The 24478-nt window shown below is 46.0% G+C and overlaps 1 protein-coding gene across 4 annotated transcripts in view; it reads right to left on the bottom strand.

Annotated features, from left to right (window-relative positions):
* LOC141917753 (protein FAM219A-like) overlaps positions 1–23359 on the bottom strand; it is a 193296-nt gene extending 169937 nt beyond the window's left edge. For 2 of the 4 annotated variants that reach the window (XM_074811180.1, XM_074811181.1), the window contains exon 1: positions 21910–23359. In XM_074811180.1, coding sequence (XP_074667281.1) covers positions 21910–21966 — 57 coding nt within the window. In that variant the 5' untranslated portion in view covers positions 21967–23359. The remainder of the gene's footprint in view (positions 1–21909) is intronic. The other 2 variants (XM_074811182.1, XM_074811179.1) reach the window with 2 other exon arrangements.
* Positions 23360–24478: the final 1119 nt, after the last annotated feature.

Here is a 24478-nt window from a genome sequence, read left to right as displayed (position 1 = left end):
TCTGGAGGATGCACATCCCAAACTACAGCCTGATTGTGAGCCCTCTCTACCACGTAACCCGCAAGAAGAACGATTTTAAATGGGGCCCAGAGCAACAACAAGCCTTTGAACAAATTAAGCAGGAGATTGCCCAGGCAGTGGCCCTCGGGCCAGTCCGGACAGGGCAGGAGATTAAGAACGTGCTCTACACCGCAGCCGGAGAGAACGGCCCTTCCTGGAGCCTTTGGCAGAGAGCAGATGGGGAATCCCGAGGCCGACCTCTAGGCTTTTGGAGCCGGGGATACAAAGGCTCTGAAGCTAACTATACCCTGACTGAGAAGGAGATACTGGCAGCGTATGAAGGAATTCGAGCTGCCTCAGAAGTGGTCGGCACTGAGACACAGCTCCTCCTGGCACCTCGACTGCTGGTGCTGGGATGGATGTTCAAAGGAAAGGCTCCCTCCACACATCATGCAACAGATGCCACGTGGAGTAAATGGGTTGCGTTGATAACACAACAGGCTCGCATAGGGAACCGCGACCCCCCAGGATTAGTGGAAATGATCATGAACTGGCCAGAGAGCAAAGATGCTGGGATGTCACCAGAACAAGAGGTGAAACGTGCTGAGGAGGCCCCACCATATAACGAGCTGCCAGAGGAAGAAAAACAATATGCCCTGTTCACTGATGGGTCTTGCCGCATTGTGGGAAAACATCGACGATGGAAGGCTGCGGTGTGGCATCCCACACGAGAAACCACTGAAGCTGTTGAGGGACAAGGTGAATCGAGCCAGTTCGCAGAGGTGAAAGCCATCCAATTGGCTTTGGAGATTGCTGAGTGAGAAAAGTGGCCGAGGCTCTATATCTACACTGACTCGTGGGTGATGGCAAGTGCCCTGTGGATGTGGTTGCAGCAATGGAAACAGAACAACTGGCAACGCAAGGGCAGACCCATCTGGGCCGCTGAAGTATGGCAGGATTTTGCAGCCCGGGTGGAGAACCTCGTTGTGAAGGTGCGCCATGTGGACGCCCATATACCCAAGAGTCGGGCCACTGATGAACATCAACACAACCAGCAGGCGGACCAGGCTGCTAAGATCGAAGTGGCTCAGGTGGACTTGGACTGGCAGCGTAAAGGTGAACTGTTCATAGCCCGGTGGGCCCATGAGACCTCGGGCCACCAAGGCAGAGATGCAACATGCAGGTGGGCTCGAGATCGAGGGGTGGACCTCACCATTGACACCATCACAGAGATCATCCACGGATGTGAGACGTGTGCTGCAATCAAACAAGCCAAATGGGTGAAGCCCCAGCAGAATGAAGATCGATGGATGAAATATAAATATGGAGAGGCCTGGCAGATCGACTACATCACACTGTCACAGACCCGCCGAGGCAAGCGCCACGTGCTCACAATGGTGGAAGCAACCACTGGGTGGCTCGAAACTTATCCAGTGTCCCACGCCACCGCCCGAAATACCATCCTGGGCCTTGAAGAGCGAGTCCTGTGGCGACACGGCACCCCAGAGAGGATTGAGTCGGACAATGGGACTCACTTCCGAAATAACCTCATAGATGCCTGGGCAGAAGAACACGGCATCGAGTGGGTCTACCACATCCCCTACCACGCACCAGCCTCTGGGAAGATCGAGCGCTACAATGGACTGTTAAAAACTACATTGAGAGCAATGGGGGGTGGAACCTTCAAACACTGGGACACACATCTGACAAAGGCCACTTGGTTAGTGAACTCAAGAGGATCTGCCAATCGAGCTGGCCCGGCTCAGTCAAAACTTCCACGTGTTGTGGACGGGGATAAAGTCCCTGTGGTGCGCATGAGGGACCTGCTGGGAAAAATGGTCTGGGTTAGTCCTGCGCCGGGCAAAGGCAAACCCATCCACGGGATTGTTTTTGCTCAAGGACCTGGGTGCACCTGGTGGGTGATGCAGAAGGATGGAGAGGTCCGATGCGTGCCACAAGGGGACTTGATTGTGGGTGAAAACACACCATGAGTTATACTGTGCTTTTGTTAATTTTTCTTTGTCAATGCTAATTGCTAAGTGGCAGCTGGATGTGACGCACATGGTATAGAATAAAGTGGTGGATTATGTCCTGGTTTAACCAGGATAGGGTTAAGTTTCCCCAGCAGTGGGGGGGAGCTCTAGCCGGGTTATTCAGATACCATGCAGACCTCACATCCTGGCAGGTCACATTTTCCTGGCGCGGGAGCTCGGTGCACTCGTGGTTTTGTACATCGTGCTTCCCACTGCTGTATTTGGTAGCTATTTTGCTCTGTTCATTGCTATCACTATTACTGTTATTGTTATTGTTGTTGTTGGTTGTGTTGCTATTGCATTGTTGTATTAAACCTTTCCTCATTTCAGTCTTGGGGCTTTGTATTTCACTCCCTTTGTGGGGGAGGGGTAGCGGCCGCGTGGTCTCAGACCCCGGCAGGGGCTAAACCACCACAATAGGGAAGTAAAAAATCTCAATGACATCCAAAAGCTGTTGGGAGCAATTCATTGGGTTAGGCCCTATTTAGGACTGACATCTTCTCAATTGAGCCCCCTAATGGAATTATTGACAGGGGATTCTGATATTTGTGCACCGAGACGGTTAACCAAGGAAGCACATCAGGTACTCGATGAGGTAGAAAGAGCAATACAGAACAAATATGTTTATCGCCTGGAACTAACAGAAGTTGTGCAAGTTTTTGTTTTAACAGATCACACAATTCCATATGCATTACTTTGTCAATGGAATGAAACCTGGGCAGATCCTTTGCATGTGCTGGAATGGACGTTTTTACCCTATCGATTCAAAAAGACAGCACCAAGCATTTTTGAATTGGTGGCTCACTTGATAATTAAAACACGGACCCGTTGCCTTGAACTTGTGGGACGGGATCCAGCAACCATTGTTATTCCAATTCAAGCTGAATATTTTGAGTGGTGCCTACCAAATAACATGGTACTACAATCCGCATTGGCAGATTTTCAAGGACAAATAAAATATCACCTCCCCAGCCACCCAATGTTGAAACTGGTGCGTGAAATTTCGACTGGGAACAAGCGGCTATGTTCCACGAAGCCAGTGGAGGGGTTAACTGTGTTTACAGATGGATCAGGAAAACCAGGAAAGGCAGCTGTAATGTGGTTTGTGAATGGTGAGTGGCACAATATTGTCACAGAACAGCAAGGGTCGCCGCAGATTGTAGAATTTAGAGCGGTAACCGAGGCCTTCCACAGATGTACAGAACCTTTTAATTTGGTTACAGATTCTGCTTATGTTGCAGGATTGGTTCAGCAGTTAGAAAAAGCAATCATCAAACAGGTGGACAATGAAAAATTGTTTAATTTGTTACAGTTCTTGTCGGAATTGATCCAAAAACATGCGAATCCCTATTATGTGTTGCACATTTGTAGTCACAGTACCCTACCAGGATTTTTAGCAGAAGGCAATGCACGGGCTGACAGGCTTGTGTCTATAGCCGTGGTGCCAAATACTCTGCAACAAGCCCAATCATCACATCAATTTTTTCATCAAGGTGCCAGAGCATTACAGACAGTTTCATCTTACAGCTACAGAGGCCAGAGCCATTGTAGCATCATGTCCTGATTGCTGGGGACAGCAAGTGCCGTATTCTTATGGGGTGAACCCCAGGGGGTTACAGGCGTTGCAAATCTGGCAAACAGACGTTACACACATTGCAGAGTTTGGAAGGTTGAAGTATGTACATGTTTCCATTGATACTTTTTCACATGCAATGTTTGCTTTCGCACATGCAGGGGAAAAAGCCAGAGATGCCATTCGACACTGGCAAAAGGCGTTTTCTGTTTTGGGTGTCCCTGAAACAGTAAAAACCGACAACGGCCCTGCATATGTCTCCAGACCGGTTTGGGAATTTCTACATAGATGGGGGATTCAACATATTACTGGCATCCCACATTCCCCTACGGGACAGGCAATTGTTGAACGTGCCCATGGTACCGTAAAACGCCTGATTCAAAACCAAAAAGGGGGAATGGAAGGGGAGCCCCCAGAGGCCTGGTTGGCAAAGGCCATTTATGTATTAAACTTTTTAACCATGCCCGAGCAAGGGTTGGTCCCTCCCATTGGGAGACATTTTGCCTCTTTTTCTTCAACTCAGGAGGTACGGGGAACTGCCTTGGTGCCTGTTAGGGATTTACAGATGGGGTAATGGTCTGGGCCTTATAACCTAGTCAGCTGGGGCAGGGGTTATGCTTGTGTCTCCACAGAACATGGGCCGCGTTGGTACCCTGCCCGTTGTATTTGGCCTGTTATGGCTGTTGACTGATGTTGATAGTGTTAGGCATGCTACATTACAAAATAGAGCCGCAATAGATTTTTTGTTATTAGCCCAAGGACATGGTTGTGAAGACTTTGAGGGAATGTGTTGTATGAATTTGTCAGATCACTCAGAATCAATACATAAAAGTATCCAGCTTCTGAAAGGAGTGAAGAAGTTACAGGCAAATGATGGATGGGATTGGTTGAATACCTTGTTTAAAGGATGGGGACTGTCAGGGTGGTTTGATGAAAACTGGGTTGTTGCTTTTGTTCATCATTGTACTTGTGTTATTAATGTTGCCATGTCTTGTGTCTCTGTTGCAAAGGGCCCTGCAGCGGATGGCACAGGCAATTTTTGTAGAACAAATACAGAAAGGGGGAATTATGGGAGACCTCGGCTGGTCTGAGGGATCAGAATGTAAGTTTGATATTGACCTTGAGCAGATAACCGTGTACCCTTTAGAGGCTTGAAAGTCCCGAGAAGAGCTGAGTAAACAAGAGTAAGGAACTACCAGACCGGAACTGCCTGACCGCAAGGAAAGGAAGGTTATCGAGGTTGCAACAGAGAAGAGGTCATCCAATCATGAACTGTTAGTCTCTAATTAAACCAATCATATATGGACACATACTCTTAATAAAGTTATAAAAAGGCTTGTTAGAACAATAAAGGAGCCATTTTGCACAATTCGGTGCTTGTTGTGTCCATCTCAACAGCAACAGGAATTCAACAGGAGAATGAAACCAGAAACTTTCCGCTCAAAACAAAGGTGCCAGCTATTCTGGCTTGTCGATCTCTGGTATATAAGGCTGGGCCCGTTTGCAGCGACTTTGGAAGCCTCACCTACGGGTGGACGCACCGCGTAGGATTTCCCACTTGCCGGGACAGGCTCTCCAAATCCTCGCTGTAACCGGGGCTGCCCAGCGCCTGCGGGTCTGGATGATGGTAACGTATGCAAGTGGTGAGGGATCTTAATCACTATTCTCTCTCTCAGGTAGTAATGATGTGATGCATTACCCTGTATTTTCCTATTTGTTGCTTTAGGTGCATTATTCTGCCTTTTCTTACTGTATGTTTTCTGTATTACTCTGTTACATTATTTAGTAATCATGAGTAAAATACGCCTATTCTTTTCACTCTGGTGTCTGAGTTTAACTGGTATCCTGTGGGAGGCATCGGCCTGTCAGCCCTGCACAGCCTCTGAATCAACAACTAGGCTTTGATGAGAAACAGGCCTTGGGAGTAAGATAAGAAACTGCCGAGTTCTGCCGAGGTGGCAGGGAAAAACAACGGACAGCTGCAACACTGAACTGTGGAAAAGTACTGAACTGTGAGAAGTTACCGCCGCGTGAACAGCGTGAGAACGAGAAGGTGATTGGTCTGCACAGCGTGTGTGAGAGTGGTCTTATGCTGATAGGAGAAAAGGTTGAGAGCTGTCTAATTGCTGATTTGCTAATTATGAAGTAAGAGCTTTAACCAGAGCATAAGTATGTACTGTTGTAAGAATAAAGGGTCTTTCCTTCTGCACTTCATGGAGAGTCCGTGCCTCAGTTGCCACACATGGTGCCCCGTGTGAGGCGGCGATAAGCGTGACCAGCTTGGATCACTCCGGTGGCAAACTCCTCACAACTTAAGAGCTGCTGAAAGGAAGCAGGAGCCAGCATCAATCACCGTTGCAGGGTGAGCAAGGTGAGCTGTGGGGAAGCGATGGGTAGGTCTATACCCTCGGAAGAAAAGTCAGTGCTTGCACTGATGGAAAGACTGTTAGCTAAATATAAGGTGCATATTAATCTGCATGCCTTGAAGAGAATTTTAAAGTGGGTAGCAGCCGCGGTTACTATATTCACTGTTCCGATATGGGATAAAGCAGCAGTAAGACTGTGGGACTGTGCAACCCGAGGGAATGAGGTTGCGGCAGAACTCTTACCAACATGGAGAACTCTTTTTGAGGTAATAAAAAGACAAGATAAGGAACATGGCCAGGCTGTTAAGACAGAGGATGAGGACACACAGGGCGAGAACACATGTCCTGAACCCCTGCAGCAAGCTTTATATGCTGGGTCTTTTGACTGTGATAATCTTTTAGACCCTGACACTGTAAATCCCAAAAGAGAACCTGGCCTGTGTCCTCCCTTAGCTGGGGATGATCTTGGGTAAAAGTGAGGCAAGAAGCCTTGGCGCAAGGGGATATGGACACGGCCAGAAAGATTGTTGCTCCTGTAATCTATGAGCCGGGACGTCAGTCACATTGGGAAGGACTGCATTTTTCTGTTATTAAAGAACGACAGAAAAGTGTTAATGAGTGTAATAAAACATATATGGTATTTGTTATTCAAATCTCAAGGGGAAAAAGAAGTTGTAGTCAGGATGTTGTGGCCGAACAGTTTTGTAATTCTCTTATGTAAATAAGAAATAAGATATATGTATATAGTTTCTATTGTTAAAATCAGTTGTTAGAAGGGAGCTAAAATGGCCCCCATCTTCAAGCCACTACAAAAACACTTGTGCTGAGTCATCCCCCCTTCTGTGACCGAAACCTGAGACAAGCCCGCCGAAACCTGAGAAAAGCCCGCGAAAACCTGAGAAAAGCCCGGGAAAACTTGTTTACACCTTTGCAGACCCCTCAGGGTACGCCCATCATGAATATGGATGAAGCCTACACTAGAAAGGGACTCGGTTCTGCCGGGTCAGGTGTGTGTCCTGGTAGAGCAGAGACTCCCGGCACACCCAGTGCTGTTTTGCTCACTCGCCGCTTGCTAATAAATTTATTATTGATCACTAAAAATTGAGAAGTGGTTATTTCCCACTAAATTACTTTTAATCTATAACAATGAGGACGGGCTTCAAAACTCCTTTACAACAGGTATACTGGAGGCAATCGCTCATGGCTATCAATTGGTCCCATGGGATTGGCTGGCACTTTTAAAAACGGTACTAACGCCGGCACAGTATTCTATCTGGAAACCGAGTGTGTGGATCTCTGTACTCAGCATTCGCCCCCCCCCACCTGCCAGCGCGGAGTTGGCGGCGGCGGCCCCGGGCCTCCCCGAGCCCCCCCCACCGCGGAGCAACCGCCTGCGGCCGAGCCCGGCACCGCGCCCTCGGCCCGCCCCGCCCCAACGCCAGAAGCGGCAGTTTTTACAGAAGCTGCTGACACTGGGATGCGGCGTCCCTTGTCTGCCAACACCACATAATCAATAAGCAATGGCTTTATATATTCTTAACGGTGGTTTGATGTTTGTAGTCTTTGTCATTTGATGTTGTGTGAGTAATAAGTGTAAGGGCCCCTTTGTGTGGGTGTGTGACTGTTCTGCGGGTGTGAGACGCAGCCCAGCTGCAGCTGCGGAGTGCGGAGTTCTCTGACCCGCAGTTCCGTTATCCCGCGAGGGAAGAGCCGCAGAGGAACGAAGCGCAGGGCAGACTCTGTACCAGTGGGGGGGTAGTGCAGGACCAGTGAACATTCCTTAGTACAGAGAGCCCTAGTGCCCGCCCACTGGGTCATCAGTGTTGTTCGGGCTCAGTGTTTTAAGTGTCATAGGTGAAATATCTCCTCTAGTGGGAGGCAGTAATTCTCTGTTAGTTGTTGTCTTGAATTTAGGTGCATACTCTGTGGGGAGAGGGCACCCTTGTACCATCTGCCTGAGGGGGATATTGTCAGCTTAATCAGGTAGCGTTTTAAGGTAAAGTAGACGAGATGGGAAGCGGCCAGAGTGGGGGAATAGTCAAAAAGAGTCCCCTAGGCTGTATTTTAAAACACTGGAAGAAGATAGGGGGACCTCCAGGCGCAAGTGTGAACAAAAAGACACTAAAAAAATATTGCAATCAGTGGTGGTTTACAATAATTTAGTCGATATCGATCAGGCGTGGACCTAGCAGCCTCCGAGTCAGTAATTATTGAATGGGGGTTTTTTTGTCACACCAAATGCACAAGACAGTCACTATTCATCCAGAAATGTTTGCCAAACTGATCATTAAAGGTAGGCAGCACCTACTATTACTTGCTGGTCAGGAACCTGTGTGTATCATTGTTCCAGTTACTCTGCACATGTTACATGACTAATACAAATGTCTTTAGAATTCCAGACAGCGATCTGTGACTACCCCGGACAGCTTGTAGTACACAGCCCATCACATAAATTATTACAGCAAAATTTTTTATTATATGCCATGCCAAAGTGCAGCGACGTACCGTTGCAAGCCTTGACTGTGTTTACTGATGGATCTGGAAAAACGGGGAAGTCAGTCATAGTATGGCAAGACCCGCATACTCAAATTTGGCAATCAGACATTACTCGATCCCCGGGATCGCCACAGATCGTTGAGCTAGCTGCAGTAGTCCGTGTATTTCAACGCTGGGACACCCCAATTAACATTGTTACTGATTCTGCTTATGTTGCCAATCTTGTACAGCGTATAGAGAATTCATGTCTGAAGGACGTTAATAATCCACTGTTATATTCATTAATGCACACCCTTTTACGGTTATTAAATAACTGCAAGACTTCTTATTTTATTGTACATATTCGAGCGCACACTGCACTACCTGGACCTTTGGTTGAAGGCAATCGACGAGCAGATGCGTTGACTCTGGCGGCTCAGGTGGTACCTGATGTCCTTGAGCAAGCTCGGCTTTCACATGCATTTTTCCACCAAAATGCCAGGGCAATACAAAACCAGTTTTCTTTATCAAGGCGTCAGGCTAAAGACATCATTGCGACTTGCCCTGAATGCCAGAAGGACTCCCTCTCTTCAACAGCTAGTGGTGTCAACCCTCGGGGACTCACCTCCTCAGAATTATGGCAATCTGACGTCACTCCCTTTGCTGCATTAGGAACGTTAAAATGCGTACATGTGTCTGTTGATACCTTTTCTGGAGCACTGTTTGCGTCCTGCCATACAGGTGAAAAAGCACGCGATGTGCGAAAACACTTTTTAGCTGCATTTGCTACCTTGGGCGTGCCACGACAGATTAAGACAGACAATGGACCTGCTTATGTTTCTGTTTCTCTTTTTTCTTTCTTTCAACAGTGGGGAGTCAAGCATCTGACCGGCATTCCCCACTCACCGACCGGACAGGCCATTGTGGAGCGTACGCATGGCACGCTAAAGTGTCTATTACAACAACAAAAAGGGGGAGATGGAGGGTATCTATCTACACCTCACTGTGGTGGTTTAGGCCCTGCCGGGACCCGAGACCATGCTGCCGCTGCTCCTCCCCCACCCTCACACCGGACAGGGCAGGGAGCGAAATACAAACCCCGGGGTTGAGATAAGGAGAGGTTTAATACAACAGTGCAACAGCAACACAACAAACAACAACAATAACAGTAATAACAATGAACAGAGCAAGAAATGTACCGATACAGCAGTGAGAGGAGCGACTGCACGCCCCGCGCGTTCTACCAATTCTCCCGTGCTTGGGTGCCCGGACGTGACGTCAGCATGGTATTGAATAACCCGGCTAGAGCTCCCTCCCCACTGCTGGGGAAACTTAGCCCTATCCTAGCTGAACCAGGACACTCACGAAAGGCTAAATAAGGCATTATATGCCATGAACTTTTTAAACATTTCCCCTGTCTCACAGGTGCCACCAATATTGCATCACTTCTCATTGCAGATACCAGATCAACAAGAAGTCCAGGGCAAGGCTCAAGTGTTAGCAAAAACCTGGAAAGTGGTAACTGGGAAGGACCATATCCTTTAATAACCTGGGGAAGAGGTTATGCTTGTGTCTCCACAGGTCACAGTCCCCACAGGTGGTTACCAGCAAGCTGTGTGCAACCACACCTGAGGCGTGAGAGGCAGCTTTTGGTGGACACTCAGGAGCCGGCTGGGGGTGCTGTGGGTGCCCCTGTGCCGACAGTTTTTGGTCTCTTCGACTGATCATTTAAGCAGAATGTATGGGCAATGCTTGCTGCTGCAATAGGACAAAATACACTATGTCTGTCCTTAATCACACTACAGTTGCCAACTCTTTTAAGAGAAAATGCTGACAGTAATTGCAACTCCTTAATGAAATATATAGGCTTACTAGTCACTAGTGAAAGATGTAGCTGAGACAAAATGTAGTTATTAATAAGGATGAAATGCTGTAAGAATGTGTGTATTCAACTTTCTTTGTTTAGCAATATTAAGAATTAAGAACCCAAGTGTTTAACCTTATTAGAAACTCCCTTGGTTTTCCCCCTTGAGTGGTGGCCAGGCTCTGGGTGGAACCCAACAGGAGGATGAGATCAGATGTTTCCGCTCAAAGAAAATTGCCAGTTATTTTGGCCTGTTGATTTAGAGGCTGGACCTGCTTGCAGCGATGTTGGATGCCTCACCTACGGATGGACGCATCGCGTAGGATTTCCGGTTTGCACGGAAAGGTACTCCAAACCGTCGCTGCAACCAGGGTTCCCCAGTAATTGCAGATCTGAATATTAGTACCCCATTAAATAAGTGTGCTATTTCATATTTTCCTTACTGTTTATTTTTGTAGTATTTAGTCATATCCTTTAATTACGGGTAGTGAAATTAGCCTACTCTTTTCAACTAGTAACTGTAACTGCTGTATTGGTTTTTGCCTTCTGTGGAACTATTTTAAATATACTGTGTTTTTTGAAGTTCGTCTAACCCTTAATTGATAAAGCTCTGAAACAAGTCTTGCAGGTGCAGCTGTAAAACAAAGAAGGGGGAGATGTGGGAGACATCGGTCTGTCAGCCCACAATGGAGAGTCCGTGCCTCAATTGCCACAGTATCCTTAATCAGCAAAACATACATTGGTGTCAGAAGTGGGATCCGACAAAAAATGCCATTATTTAAGTTCAAAGGTAATTTGTCAAGTCCACCAGATACTCCCGGTTGGAAAAATCCTCCCTATAGTTCGCAGGCCCAGCAGTGGGCTCAGGTCGGAGGACCGTGCGAACAATGGGAGAGCTGGCTGCAAGAAGCCAAACCATTAGATGTTCTAAATTATATGAAAAGGATACCTATTGGAAAAGGAAAAGAGACTACAAATTCAAGTAAACGAGGGTGGATTATGTTAACTGCATATAGAAAACAACACCAGAGTAAAGAGAGGCTGTTGTTGGAGCGCTCCCAGATGGAGCGACAGATATGTGATTTGCAGAGTCAAATAGTGATGTTGTAATGCTGGAATGAGTTGCTTGCTGATAAGTTGGATACTTATCAGACAGTGGCAGAGAAAGCCACAGTGCAAGTAGCACAATATAAGTATAGGAAAAGGAGAGGGCTGGATTCATCGTGTGCTTTGACCATTGGCACCGATATTGACTCTGAGACTTGGAACTTGTATATTGTACGTATGGTGTTAAATTTAGATTTGTTGTTTGTCATAATTGTCCTAGTGGTACTTGTGGTTATAAGTGTAATTCTGTGTTGTTTGTGTAGATGGTGTAAGGGAGCTCCTTGTGTGGTAATATAAGATCGATCTGTTTAATCTAAGAGTGTGTGTGAGTGTGTGAGATGTGGTACTACTGTAAAAATGTTATCACGACTCTTTTGATTACTGAGATAGGAAATCCCCTTTGTGATGCGATAGAAAAATACAGCAGCAGGGTGACCTTGGGGAGTGGGACCCCCGAAGGAGTGCAGGGAATCGAGATACTCAAGACAGCCCTAAAGACAGTGAAAGTAGGATTTCTCGTAAGGAAATGTTTATGGCTTAGCTAAAAGATGACGTCTTGTGAAAAAAAATTGACAGTGTTCCAACTAACGAGCTGTGGCGAATATATACACAGAAAGGGCTGAATAAACCTAGCAAGAGAGTGCAGAGTTCTAAAACTAAGAATCCAGGGACAACTCAGCCTACAGCACCCCTTCTTGAACCTCAACGGGACCCTGCATCTGCCCACGGAAGGCCCCCTTCCCGCCCCCCCCCCCCAAGTGGATCACCGCTTCCGGGGGTGAAAGACGATTAGACACCGTTTTCTGACTTGTACCCTTTGCACGAGGCAAAGGAAGTGAATCAATATTATGATCAGTACAAATGAATTAATGGCCAAGCTCCAGGGTAGTGGGTGCAGAAGGACCGACAACCCCATGTGGAGCTTAAATTTATTTTTTTTTTTTAAGAACAAGCAGTCCCCGCAAACTGTAAAAGCACTGATTGACACTGGAGCAGAGGCCTCCTTAATATATTGGAATCCCAAGAAATTTAAAGGACAACTTGTAATTATTACAGGTTTAGGAGGAAAATAAATTAAAGCTGTACAAACACAAATAGAAATGAAAATAAGAAACCTCCCAAAACGATTATATTCAGTCATGATTGTCTCTGTTCCTGGATATATAAAAGGTATAGACATTCTAAAAAGACTAACTTTAAATCTTTCTGATGGTCAGTATCAATTTGGAGTTAAACCCTGTATTAGTGCCAGACCTGTTACAGTTGGTAAAGTAAAAATGCCTCCTGTGCAGATCCCGGCTGCAACTAAGTTAGTCATAATGAAGCAGTATAGAATTCCGGGAGGACATGAAGAGATATCACAGACAATTAGAGATTTATTAGATGTAGGAGCTTTAAAGCTGACCACCACTGTGTGGAACAATCCGATATGGCCTGTCAGGAAAAGTGATGGATCCTGGAGAATGACAGTGGATTGCAGAGAACTAAACAAACATACTCCACCGCTTGCAGCAGCTGTGCCGGACACTGTCACTTTAATAGAAAAGGTTCAGAAACATCCAGGAACTGGGTACGCTGTAATAGATTTGGCTAATGCATTTTTTACCATCTCGATTGCAGAACAGCATTGTGATCAATTCGCCTTTACTTGGCAGGGCCGGCAATACACTTCCACTAGATTACCACAAGGATGGTTGCATAGCCCCACTATCTGTTATAGAATTGTAGCTGAACACTTAGATGAAATACAGCTGCCTCCTCACACACAATTCAGTCACTATATAGATGATGTTTTGATCCAAGGAAATGATGAGGAGGAGGTGCAACAAGTTCTTGAATTAGTGGTAAATCATATGAGACAGAAGCGTTGAGAAATTAACCCTGGAAAAATCCAACGACCATCTCAGACGGTGAAGTTTCCAGGAATTCAGTGGCACTGTGGGCATCAAGAAATACTGCCTAAAGCCTGACAAAAAATTTTTTAGATTTTGCTGTACCGCAAGACAAAAAAAAAAAAAAAAAAAAAAGAAGCTCAAAGATTTATTGGGCTATTCGGCTTCTGGAGGCAACATATTCCCCATTTGGGATAAATTTTAACCCCTTGGTACAAGGTGACAAGGAAAAAATATGAATTTGAATGGGGAAATGAACAACAAGCTGCTTTTGAATTAGCTAAAGAAACCATTCAAAAGGCTTTTGATTTATGGCCCCTGCAGGAAGGAGAAGTGGAGTTAAATGTGTCGGTAAATGGATGCCCAAAGATCACAGCATTCTGTCCAAAGGCTCCAACAATCATGCCAACCTCCCAAGGCCTTGACCACCCCAGAAATCCATCTCCTTTTCCAGGACAATCTGTCTTAGTCGAACTCCCCACGGTGGGAGCAGTACCATTGGTATTGGATACCCAAATAAACAAGTACACCTGGAAAGCCAAAGATGATCATGGAAAGGAGCACAAAATTAATACAAGGTAGATTATTCCATCTTTCTAATTATAACCCACTTCCGGTTCTCAAAATGAACCGAGAAGCTTTTCTTTCCTTTTTCTTGCAGGTAAACCCCCCGCCGGAGACAGATATCCTGAGTCACAACAGGGGATCCTTATGTGAATTTAAGTTTTTATATAGTGTTGGTGTTCATTGTCTTATTCATGTTTTTAGGATGTATTGTCTATCATTGCAAAATTGCTTTGGGTGACCGTTCCCCTCTCCCTTGGTTCCGGGGGAAGCTCCGGCTTCCGAAGTGTTAACCAAGAATGGGAGGAAAGTGAATTTGTGATTTTTGGTCATTCTGTTGCCAGTATTATGAGCAAACAATAGATGCCAAATCAGGGGAAGGTCCCTTTGCTAATGGGGCCTGGGCTTTAAAAGGTCATGACTGAGCCCATGAAGGCAAGATGGAAATACCAAGGCCTAAGTTACACATGCGCTCTGGGCTGGGGTGTGGAAATACATTTTCCTGCTGCGTAGGCAGACCCCAGCTCCAGCGAGCCAGACCACCATCTTCAGCTCCACAATTGACAACAACCACCAGGATTTATCCCCTTTTGATACTTAATTTTGTGGCAGTTGCTCTGTTAGCTCTTGCTATATTTTCTCTTGTGGTATGTAAGTGTTCATCTTGTCAGTGTCCATGTAAACTGCCTTGTAATTGTGCTTATTCATGCAGACAACCACCTTCTTCCCCCAATTCCCAAAGACCGGGAACACATCCTTAGGCCCAGCCTCAGACACATTTTGGTTAAATACATTTAGTTAAAATATTTTTAATTGACATTGTTATTGTTACTGTTACCTTTATTATATATTTGGTTAAAATGTTGTTAACCATTGTTAGTGTTAACATTGTTTTATTTGTTATTTGTAGTGTTATTGCTCATTTACCTTTGTTTGAATCTGGGATTGACATTTCTAGGCCCAGATGACACATGTGCTTTGGGATAAGGGGGCGTGGAAACCAATTTTCCTGCTGCGTATGCTGACCCCAACTTCGGCAGACCAGGGCAGCAGACCGCGTGGACTGCCAGGGCCGCAAACACTCAGTGGTACATTGCCAGAACCATGGAAAAATAATGGATCACATGTTAGTGGTGATTCCAATTCACTTTATAGCCTTAACTTTGTCAATTATTATATTAATTGCTCTTCTAATACTTATTTCTTGTCCTTATAAATGTCCGCCATGTAAACTGCTGTTGTGTTCTTCTACTAACTCCTACCAACCTTAAAATCGGTTTATAGAATGTTTCAGTTTTGTAGAGTTAGTTAATTTTGAGCATGACATATTTGTTAGAGATGTTGTTAGCTATATGCTTGTTAACTGAAGACATTTATATTTGTTAAAGATATTATTAGTTACATGTTTATTAATGGAAAATTTATATATCCGTTCAAAATGTTATTAGTCATATGTTAGCCAAAAGTGTTATTAGTTATCATGTTGCGTGTTATTTCTATCCTTTCTCTCTCTCTTTATATATCTATCCTTCGTGCCACCACGAGGACAGCGATGTCGAGCCACAGGATGGTGTAAAAGACTGTGTTAGACTGTGCTTGTCTCGACATTGCTGCTGCTCCACTACCACTACCTGGCCTCAACATCCTGTTGCCGTGGCAAAGTACACTCTGAAGGAGATGAACTGTTCCCGAAGAAACCACCATATCTGCCTGAAGCCAGAACAATGACATCCTTGGCAATGCCTGTCAAACTGCGCTTGTGCGTGAGCCAAGTGGAGACCACCGTGAACACCTGGGCATGTGCACATGGAAGAACATGGGGCGGCATGTATGACAATGAGCTCCGTGGAAATGGGCAGACTCTTTTGAGGAATTGTGGGGACTGGGACAATAAAAGGGCTGCGTACTCCTCTCTCGGGGCTCGGACCTGGGATTTCGACATCATCTCTCTCTTGGCGGAGCTTGGAGCAACCTTATCACCTGCACCGAGAACGAGTCAACAGGATGTCACTGCATTCGTGGTGGTGGTAACTGATCTTGCTGCATCTCCTCCGTTTGCTCGCTTAGGTATTCTGAGTTTTTCTTCTTCTCTGTCCTATCGCTATTATTGCCTGTTACGGGAAATAGAGCTTACAAGGTTGTATGGCATCTAGCCTCGTTTGTATCTTAAGTTCACTCATAGGATCATTTAAGAACCCTCCCTGATATTGGATCAGGACACGCCTGACGAGACATCATCAACTGATGGATGAAAACTAATGTCACTAACCATAGAGATGGTTTGAGAACCATGATTCACCTATAGGTCAAAGGACCGAATGAAGTGCTAAGGCTTGGACAACAGGCCCAAGCCAGAGTTGACCTATAGATGAATCCTGTATATTTTATAACTGATAACCATTGTGCTAGTAGGTATTGTACTAAGTTATAACAACCCACTTATGCTGGTGTAAAAAGTGCTAAGGCATTGAAATACTGAAGCCTGAACAACAGGCCCCAAGCTGAAGCTGCTAACTTAGCATGTAGTCATTAACAAAGTATGTAAGCTCACTAGTGAAAGATGCAGCTTAGACAGAATATAAACAGTAGTGAGGCTGAAATGCTGAGAGAATGTATCCAACTTCCCTTGTTTAGCCTTGTTCAAGGCTGAGAACCCAAGTGTTTGGCCTTGTTCGAAAGTCCCTTGGTGTCCCATCCCCCCCCCCCCCAGCCCTGGCCAGGCTTTGGGTGGAATCCAACAGGAGAATGAAACCAGAAACTTTCCGCTCAAAACAAAGGTGCCAGCTATTCTGGCTTACTGATTTTTAGGTATATAAGGCTGGACCCGCTCACAGCGACTTTGGATGCCTCACCTACGGGTGGACGCACCGCGTAGGATTTCCCACTTGCCGGGACAGGCTCTCCAAATCCTCGCTGTAACCGGGGCTGCCCAGCGACTGCGGATCTGGATGATGGTAACGGGTGCAAGTGGTGAGGTATCTCTCTAAATCACTATTCTCTCTCTCAGGTAGTAATGATTTGATGCATTACCCTGTATTTTCCTATTTGTTGCTTTAGGTGCATTCTTCTGCCTTTTCTTACTGCATGTTTTCTGTATTACTCTGTTACATTCTTTAGTTATCACTAGTAAAATATGCCTATTCTTTTCACTCTGGTGTCTGAGTTTAAATTGGTATCCTTAATCAGCAAAACACATTTACAAAATATGTAGCTGTGTAACCCCTGGGCCATATTACAGTGAACATACATAGGGATGACATTTTCATTTTAGAAGCTTTTTCCTTCTAGAAAGATGAGTTTCTTGTGTATCTACACTAGAGACCTAATGTTATATTAACATACTCTAAGCCCTACAGGTATAACCTTTCTTTTTGATTCTTAGTTACTCTTGCTTTTCTGTTTTCAGGTTTTTCCCTATTTTAGGGATGCATCAGACAAAACAAAAAGATCTCAACACATAGCACAACTTCCCTAGGATGAGACAGTTAATATTTTCCAAAAATAAAGAACACATTTTATAAGCATGCTGAACACTCATACTGTCCACCAACTACAATAGTTCATTTTTTGAAAACTAAGCATCCAGTAGATAGTCTAGTTTTTTCATTTCTGTTTTTTCTTTTCTAATGTTAAAAAAAAAGCTGTATAGAAATGCATCTTCTGTATCTTTAAAGTTTCTGGAAACTTTACACCTCCAGGACCAGCATAGATTTGGCATCTCAGCTAGAAAGCCAACAACCTCACTGTAGGATGTGGCTAAGCAAAATCCTTAGGTTGGCTGTAGTCATTACAACTAGAGCTACCAGTCCAAGGTCCCACAGCCTGGCAAACATCTGCAAGGAACTGGTCTGGCCATAACGCTTCAGAGCAAGATAGATATAAGAACCATCAACTCAATTTCTCCAGAAAGAGCTCCTACTTTTCACATGGGCAGAGAATTGGGAAACTAAAATATTGTGTTACACCTGCCACTTTCAGAAAGCAAGTCAGTCTCAGGAGTTTGTAGCGAAGCTCCTCCGAAGCTGCTGCACTTTGACAGATGCTTTTTCTTAGGAAAAGTTGTACTGGTGCCATGTGGGCAAGAGCACTTTTACTCTACTTCCATTTTTGTACTAAGAACAGAAACCGCCTGCATCAGTGTATGGGAGCAACGTGTGATCCAACACCGTCATCTGTCAGTTTGCCATCATACACCAGCCAGTGCTTGGTGTATGCTAGACACACGGGTTCAGGAGGATTTCAGACAGCTGATCAATAGTGCCAGTATCAGTGGCAGGTTTGGAGGCTGAGGGGCTCAGAAAGGCTTCAGACTACTTTCTGAGAATTGCTTCCCTTCAGCATTTAATAGCCATACCTATCTCTTAGTTTTGAACAGTAGCAGATCAGCAGGCCTATCAGATGGTTTCTAGGCAGATCTCCAGCAGCTAACCTGTATTTCAGTATGAAGACATCTGCCATGGTTTAACCCCAGACAGCAATTAAGCACCATGCAGCTGCTAGCTCACTCTTCCCCCACCAGTGGGATGGGGGAAAAAAAACAGGAAAAAGTAAAACTCATGGATTGAGATAAAGACAGTTTAATAGGACAGAAAACTGAAAATAATAATAAGCAAATGTACAAAAGTGATACACAGTACAATTCCTCACCACCCACTGACCAATGCCCAGCTAAACCCCAAGCCACAGTACCCCCCCCCCCAGCCAACTCTCCCCAGTTTATATACTGGGCATGATGATCATATGGTATGGAATACCCCTCTGGCTCGTTTAGTTCAGCTGCCCTTGCTGTATCCTCTCCCAGCTTCTTGTGCACTCCTAACCTCTGCTGGCAGGGCAGTATGAAAAGCTGAAAAGTCCTTGACTTAATATAAACACTGCTTAGCAACAACTAAAACATCAGTGTGTTATCAACATTATTCTTATCCTAAATTCAAAACACAACACTATACCAGCTACTAGGAAGAAAGTTAACTTTATTCCAGCTGAAACCAGGACAAAAGTCAAAAGCTAAGATGACACTTTATCTATGCAGATGAACAGAACATTCAGAAGTGTACATGCTGATCAAGAATACAAAGTTTTTAAGGATTTCAAGAAAAGCCTGGCTTCACAAACCTCACTTCAGGACCCTTCTCACACTGCCAGGTACTGGCCAGACTCAGAGGGAACAGTGGTCTCCTAGGACACCCTCCAGCCTAAAAAGGATGAAAACACATTCCTTATAGTGTATGCACTTCAGACCAGGCAAGGGACCTTCTCTTCTATATTTGCTTTCAGCAGGAAATCATGTTTCAAAACAGTTTTTGATAGCTTTAGCGGCAGTTCACAACAGCTCTCAGGTTACACCTAGAAAACAAACTTCTATCTCAGCCCTTTGTATGAGGAAAACCCTGCCATACTCCTTTGGCCTTCAATATCAGATGACCCATCTGTCCCTGAGACCATGTGGAACTGAAAGCTTTGGGCAGAATTGTGTTACCCAAGCAAACTACTATGATAAACCCCAGCCAGCTTCTGAACTGCAATGATTCTTGCAAGCATCCAGTCCCTACTTGCAAGATATAGACCAGGAGCTACAAAGCAGACAAAGCCACTGGAAATGTTGTACCAGACTTGTTCTGTCCTACTTATGAGCCTGATGCCAGCATTTCCAGGCACGCAGAAGAATCCCACACATCCAGTCATAGCAGAAGCCCCTCACATGCACAAGGTTTCACTATGAACTCCATTAGTTAAAAATCAACTGAAACCCAAAAGCAAAGGTTCAGAGTATTCTTTTAATGCAAGCATTAAATCTCTTTGTGAAAATTTCCTAATTCTTGGCTGCTGAAGAAGGGAAGGAAACCTACCTCCTAAACTTATTATCACAGCTGCATAATATACCATCCTACCCTGCAACAGCAGGGCTAGACCAGACAACCTCTTCGGGTTCTGGTCACTCTATGGCCATGCAAACATGCATGCACATGCCAATTCCACTCCTCCACTATTATAATGGGGTTTCTAGAAAATACTTCTGTGTATTTTTTTTGGAAAAGCTGTTGGCAGACAAACTTGCTAATCTCACTACCATGCCTACTGCCCTCAACATGAATAAAGAGAGCCAGCCTTGTCATGTCTGCTGTTTCTGCTTGACAGAAAACACACACACCACAAGTAGGGCATGCAACAAGTGTACATCAGCTTTTATGGACAGTTTTCTTCCCTACCACAAAAGCTAAAAAAAAAAAAAAAAAAAAACCACACCAAGAAAACCCACAACAAACAACCACCACCAAGCTAAAAATGTTTTCACAAATTTTTCAACACTCCCACCATAAGAAAAGTGGTTGTCTTGTCACTGAGGGGTAATTTGAGTTTGTAGACCTTCATAGGGGAGTCTTTCTGTTCACAAGACAATTATTTTATTCTCAACTTTTTGTAAACACTAGGTGCAACAAGAAACCAAGGACTGGTACATCAACTCTAAATAATATGCAGTTTGATATACTGGAAATCCCAGTAGTATCTTCAGTGCTAACATGAACCTGCCAATACCCTATCCTCACCTGCTGTCAAAAGGATCTGTACAAGTATTCATTAAAGTTATTTCCACTTCTCCAAATATTTCATATCACCATTTCACACAATCGGATGCTGAAATGGAATTTGCTTACTCCAGGTGCCAAAGGGAATCAACATCTTGAGCGAGTCAGCCCACTATCCAGCTTTCACTTCAATGCTAAGGTAAACTGTATTTCAACAGGTCCCAGGTTACATATAACAATGCACCTTCAAGTGGAGAGCAAGGCAGACTGGAGTAAGCAAAGAGGAACACACAAGGGAACCTTTTCCAGATGGGATACAAATGGATACACACATTCAAGTGTTCTGCAGAATGCAGCTGGAGCACAACACACACAAGCAAGCCTGTAGCATCAAAGCAAAGCAGCTACATGCTCATAACAAGTCTTGGACTACTTGGTGATGATCTAGCATCTCCTACGGCTACCAGCCAGCTGGCCTTCCTTCATAAGTGTCATTTCAGAAGCTACCAAGAGCCCAGGACCACTCATTTATGCAGCCAAAGTTCCACAAGCCTGTATATTACCTTCTCTGTCAAGATTTCCCAGGGTCCTATATAGCAGTGCAACCATTACATCAACTTATTCAGAGCTCATTAACTGAGTATAATTGTGTCTATGAAATGAAAAACACATGCCCTGGCATGGGGGAAAAAAAACAAAGCAAAACACAACCCCTCATAGATTGCTTTTCTACATAAAGAATTTTATGTGAGCAAAACTGTAATTTGACAGATGTTTCTTTGCAAAACACCTAGATTTTTCACACAACTAGTATCTAATAGCAGTTTTGCACTAAGAGGGAACGGCTATAAAACCAGCCACGGAGAGCATCCTGCAGCTTCAAACCACAACTCACGCCAGACACACGTATTTAACACCCATCCTGTGCAGGTATCCCGGTCCCTGGGGAGCACCTCTCAGACCGGATTGCGCACAAATACTGCCTAATTCTTCCCCCGGGTCTCAAGTATACTTTAAGAGTCAACTACAACCCCACCAGTCCTCTGCGCCTCCAGCTGCTCTGTCTACCCGTCCTTCTCCAGACAGGCTCCTCAGTCTTACCGCCACTCCCCTCCGGAACACTCCCCTCCCCGGCGCTGGAGCCCACCGGCCGAGGCGGCGGGAAACACCCGCCCCATGCGCCAGCCAGGCCGGGGCGCTCCGGAACGCCGCTGCGTTTAGAGAAGCGACGTTTCAACCGAAGCAAGAGCGGGCAGCTTCTACCGTTGCTAGTGACAGCACACAGGAAGATGCCGAGGGAGAAAAAGAGCAGGAGAGAAGAGCCGGGCGGACAGCAATGACCACGGGCGCCCGGAGATGACACAGCAGCCGCCGGGCGCTGAGGGGACAGCCGTTACATAACGATCGCGGCGCGCGAGCCCGACCTCACCATCGCCGCCGCGCCGACACCCCAGCCCCCTGACGAAGCGGCAGCTCCTGAGGACAACGCGGCCGCACCCGGCCCTCACCAGCGGCTGTATCTCGGCGCGAACAGCAGGCACCTGGAACCGGTCTATCTCATCCATGATGATGATGGAGACAAGGCGGGAATAAAGAAGAGCGAATGTGGGGAGACTCCTGAAGCGCAGAAAGACGACAACACCCACCGCAGATTCTACCGCATCATCACCACCGAAGTGACTCAGCCGCACCACTTCCGAGCCCGGCCGCGGTCGGCCCTATATTTGCATATTCATGAAGAAGGCGGGTCCTCTGACAATAATTCCGGAGCCCGGATGGGTGGTTCCCCGCGGCCGTTACCCTACTGCAGCCGGAACATACCATTTTCTCCCTCAGGGGGAGCGGAGATACTTCGGTGAGAGGTGGGGGTGAAGAAATAGCCAGCGCCGACGGCGTTCTGTGGCCGGATTGGCCGCACGCCGTTTCCGGCGTATTGCCATGGTTGCCGCTATCAACTTCTGGCCGGTGGTTGGCCGGGAGGGCGTGGGGCTGTCGTAAGGAGCGGCAGGTGACGGGGAGCCGCTGTCGCAGCCAAAGTGGGCGGGCGACAGGCACCGGCAAGTAAGGGTCTGTCCCGAGCAGGGCGACGCCGCGCTCCCGTGTGATAGCGCTGTGGTGACGTCACCTTCTGAATGGCGTCACTGCAGTGCCTCATGCTGCGGGGTGATAACGGTTCACTCGAGGGAGCGTAGCTCTGTGGCCCTGCTCTGGTTCTGCCCCACTCGGCTCCTGCTCTGAGTGGATGCCATAGTGTCACTGGTGTGACACCAGGCCCACAATGACATCACCATTCCCAGCGCCACCATACCTTACATCATCATGTGTAGCCTAGCTTGTTTCCCTCCAGGGTGCCCTGCAGAGCTGTAACCCTGCAGGGCTGGGTGTGACATGGGGGCTCAGCACAGCCCCTCCTTGGTACTGCTTGCTGTGTGGTTACATCATGTTGCATTGCTCCATCCCTGCACTGAGGTATGACATCACCCTGACAGTGACACCCTGCATGTTCCATGGCACTTCTATGCAGTGCCACCCTACTCAGGCAAACCAGTGTGTCCCAAAGCCACAGCACCCCACACTGTGTCACTGTATTGTTACATCCCTGTGAGATTACAAAGGTATTTGGACATCATTATGTCACGCCATTTTGTCACTGTTACAGTGTTACAGAGAAGTTCGTGGAGGACTGTCTCCCGTGAGAGGGACCCCATGCTGGAGCAGGGGAAGAGTGTGAGGAGTGCTCTCCCTGAGGAGGAAGGAGTGGCAGAAACAGTGGGTGATGAAATGACCACAACCCCCATCCTCTGCCCCATGCACTGCTCGAGGGGAGGAGGCAGAGAAATCAGGAGTAAAGTTAAGCCCGGGAAGAAGGGAGGCATGGGGGAGAAGGTGTTTTTTAAGATGTGGTTGTATTTCTCACTGTCCTACTCTGGTTTGATTGGTAAATTAGTGTTGGTTGTGTTCAAATTAAATTGATGTTCTTTTTCTTCCCTTAAGGAGTCTGTCTTTTGCCCGTGACCATAATTGGTGAGTCATCCCTCTCCATCCTTGTCTCAATCCTTTAGCCTTTTGTTATATTTTCTCCTCCCCATCCCACCAGGGGGGAGAAGGAGTGAGCAAGCGGCCAAGTGGTGGTCAATTGCCCTCTGGGCTTAAACCATGACAGTTGGCGATGTGACAGCCACTAATTGCTGATCTGAGACTCATTAACTGATTTTATACAGAATAGACAGGGCAATCAGTACCTGCCTTCTTGACTAAATAGCAAAAGCTCTGAAGCTTTTTCCAAGTGCTGGAACAATCACATCTGGTTCTTTTGTAACAGCTATTTGCTATGGTCCTACTTTTCAACTATTTCATTCTCCACTGCAGAAAACCTCTGAATTGTCAGTAGCAATGCTGATGGTACATAAATCATCTTGGTGTCCTAGGAAGCAGAGATTTACTCTCAAGAACAAGTGTTCATTTAAGAACTGGGTCAAATCCCCAATCTGTGACTGCAGAAATCCTTCAGGAAAAAATGTGTCAGATCCAAGGCCTGCCCTGACTAATCAAGTAGGAGATGCAATGATGCTGCCACATCTGCTGTCCTGCCAGCCAGGATAAGGTTCCTCACTATAGCCTTTTCTGGGTGATACATCCTTCTCCTATACTGTCAGAATAGACTACCCTTTCCAGACTAGCTCTTGCAACTGGTCTCTGCAAGGTGAGGAGCCAGACATATCATACAATAACTCCTTGAGAAATGTGAAATTTCTCCCTATGCTTAAAGCATAAGGTGGGCTGAGCAGATCTGGATTTGCAGATCCAGCTTAAAATACCAGAAAACCCAGAGGCAGGGATGATGCAGGTTGATTACTCTGCAAAGATGAACTGTCAGTTCATATTAAGCAAATTTTCCAAGGGCTGAAAATCGATTACATATTAATGAAACACTCATCAAAGGGCAATGACAAACCCAGACTATATTTTTTTCAAGATCATTAAAGAGACATTCCTGCAGCCTTTCTGCTCCCCATGCTAGCTGTCACCATAAGACAATCAGACTACAAGGCTGAGCAATCACAGAATGCTCCTGCT

This window comes from Strix aluco, chromosome W (assembly GCF_031877795.1).
Source record: "Strix aluco isolate bStrAlu1 chromosome W, bStrAlu1.hap1, whole genome shotgun sequence".
NCBI classification, from domain to species: domain Eukaryota; kingdom Metazoa; phylum Chordata; class Aves; order Strigiformes; family Strigidae; genus Strix; species Strix aluco.
This window is presented reverse-complemented; position numbering and strand designations above follow the sequence as displayed.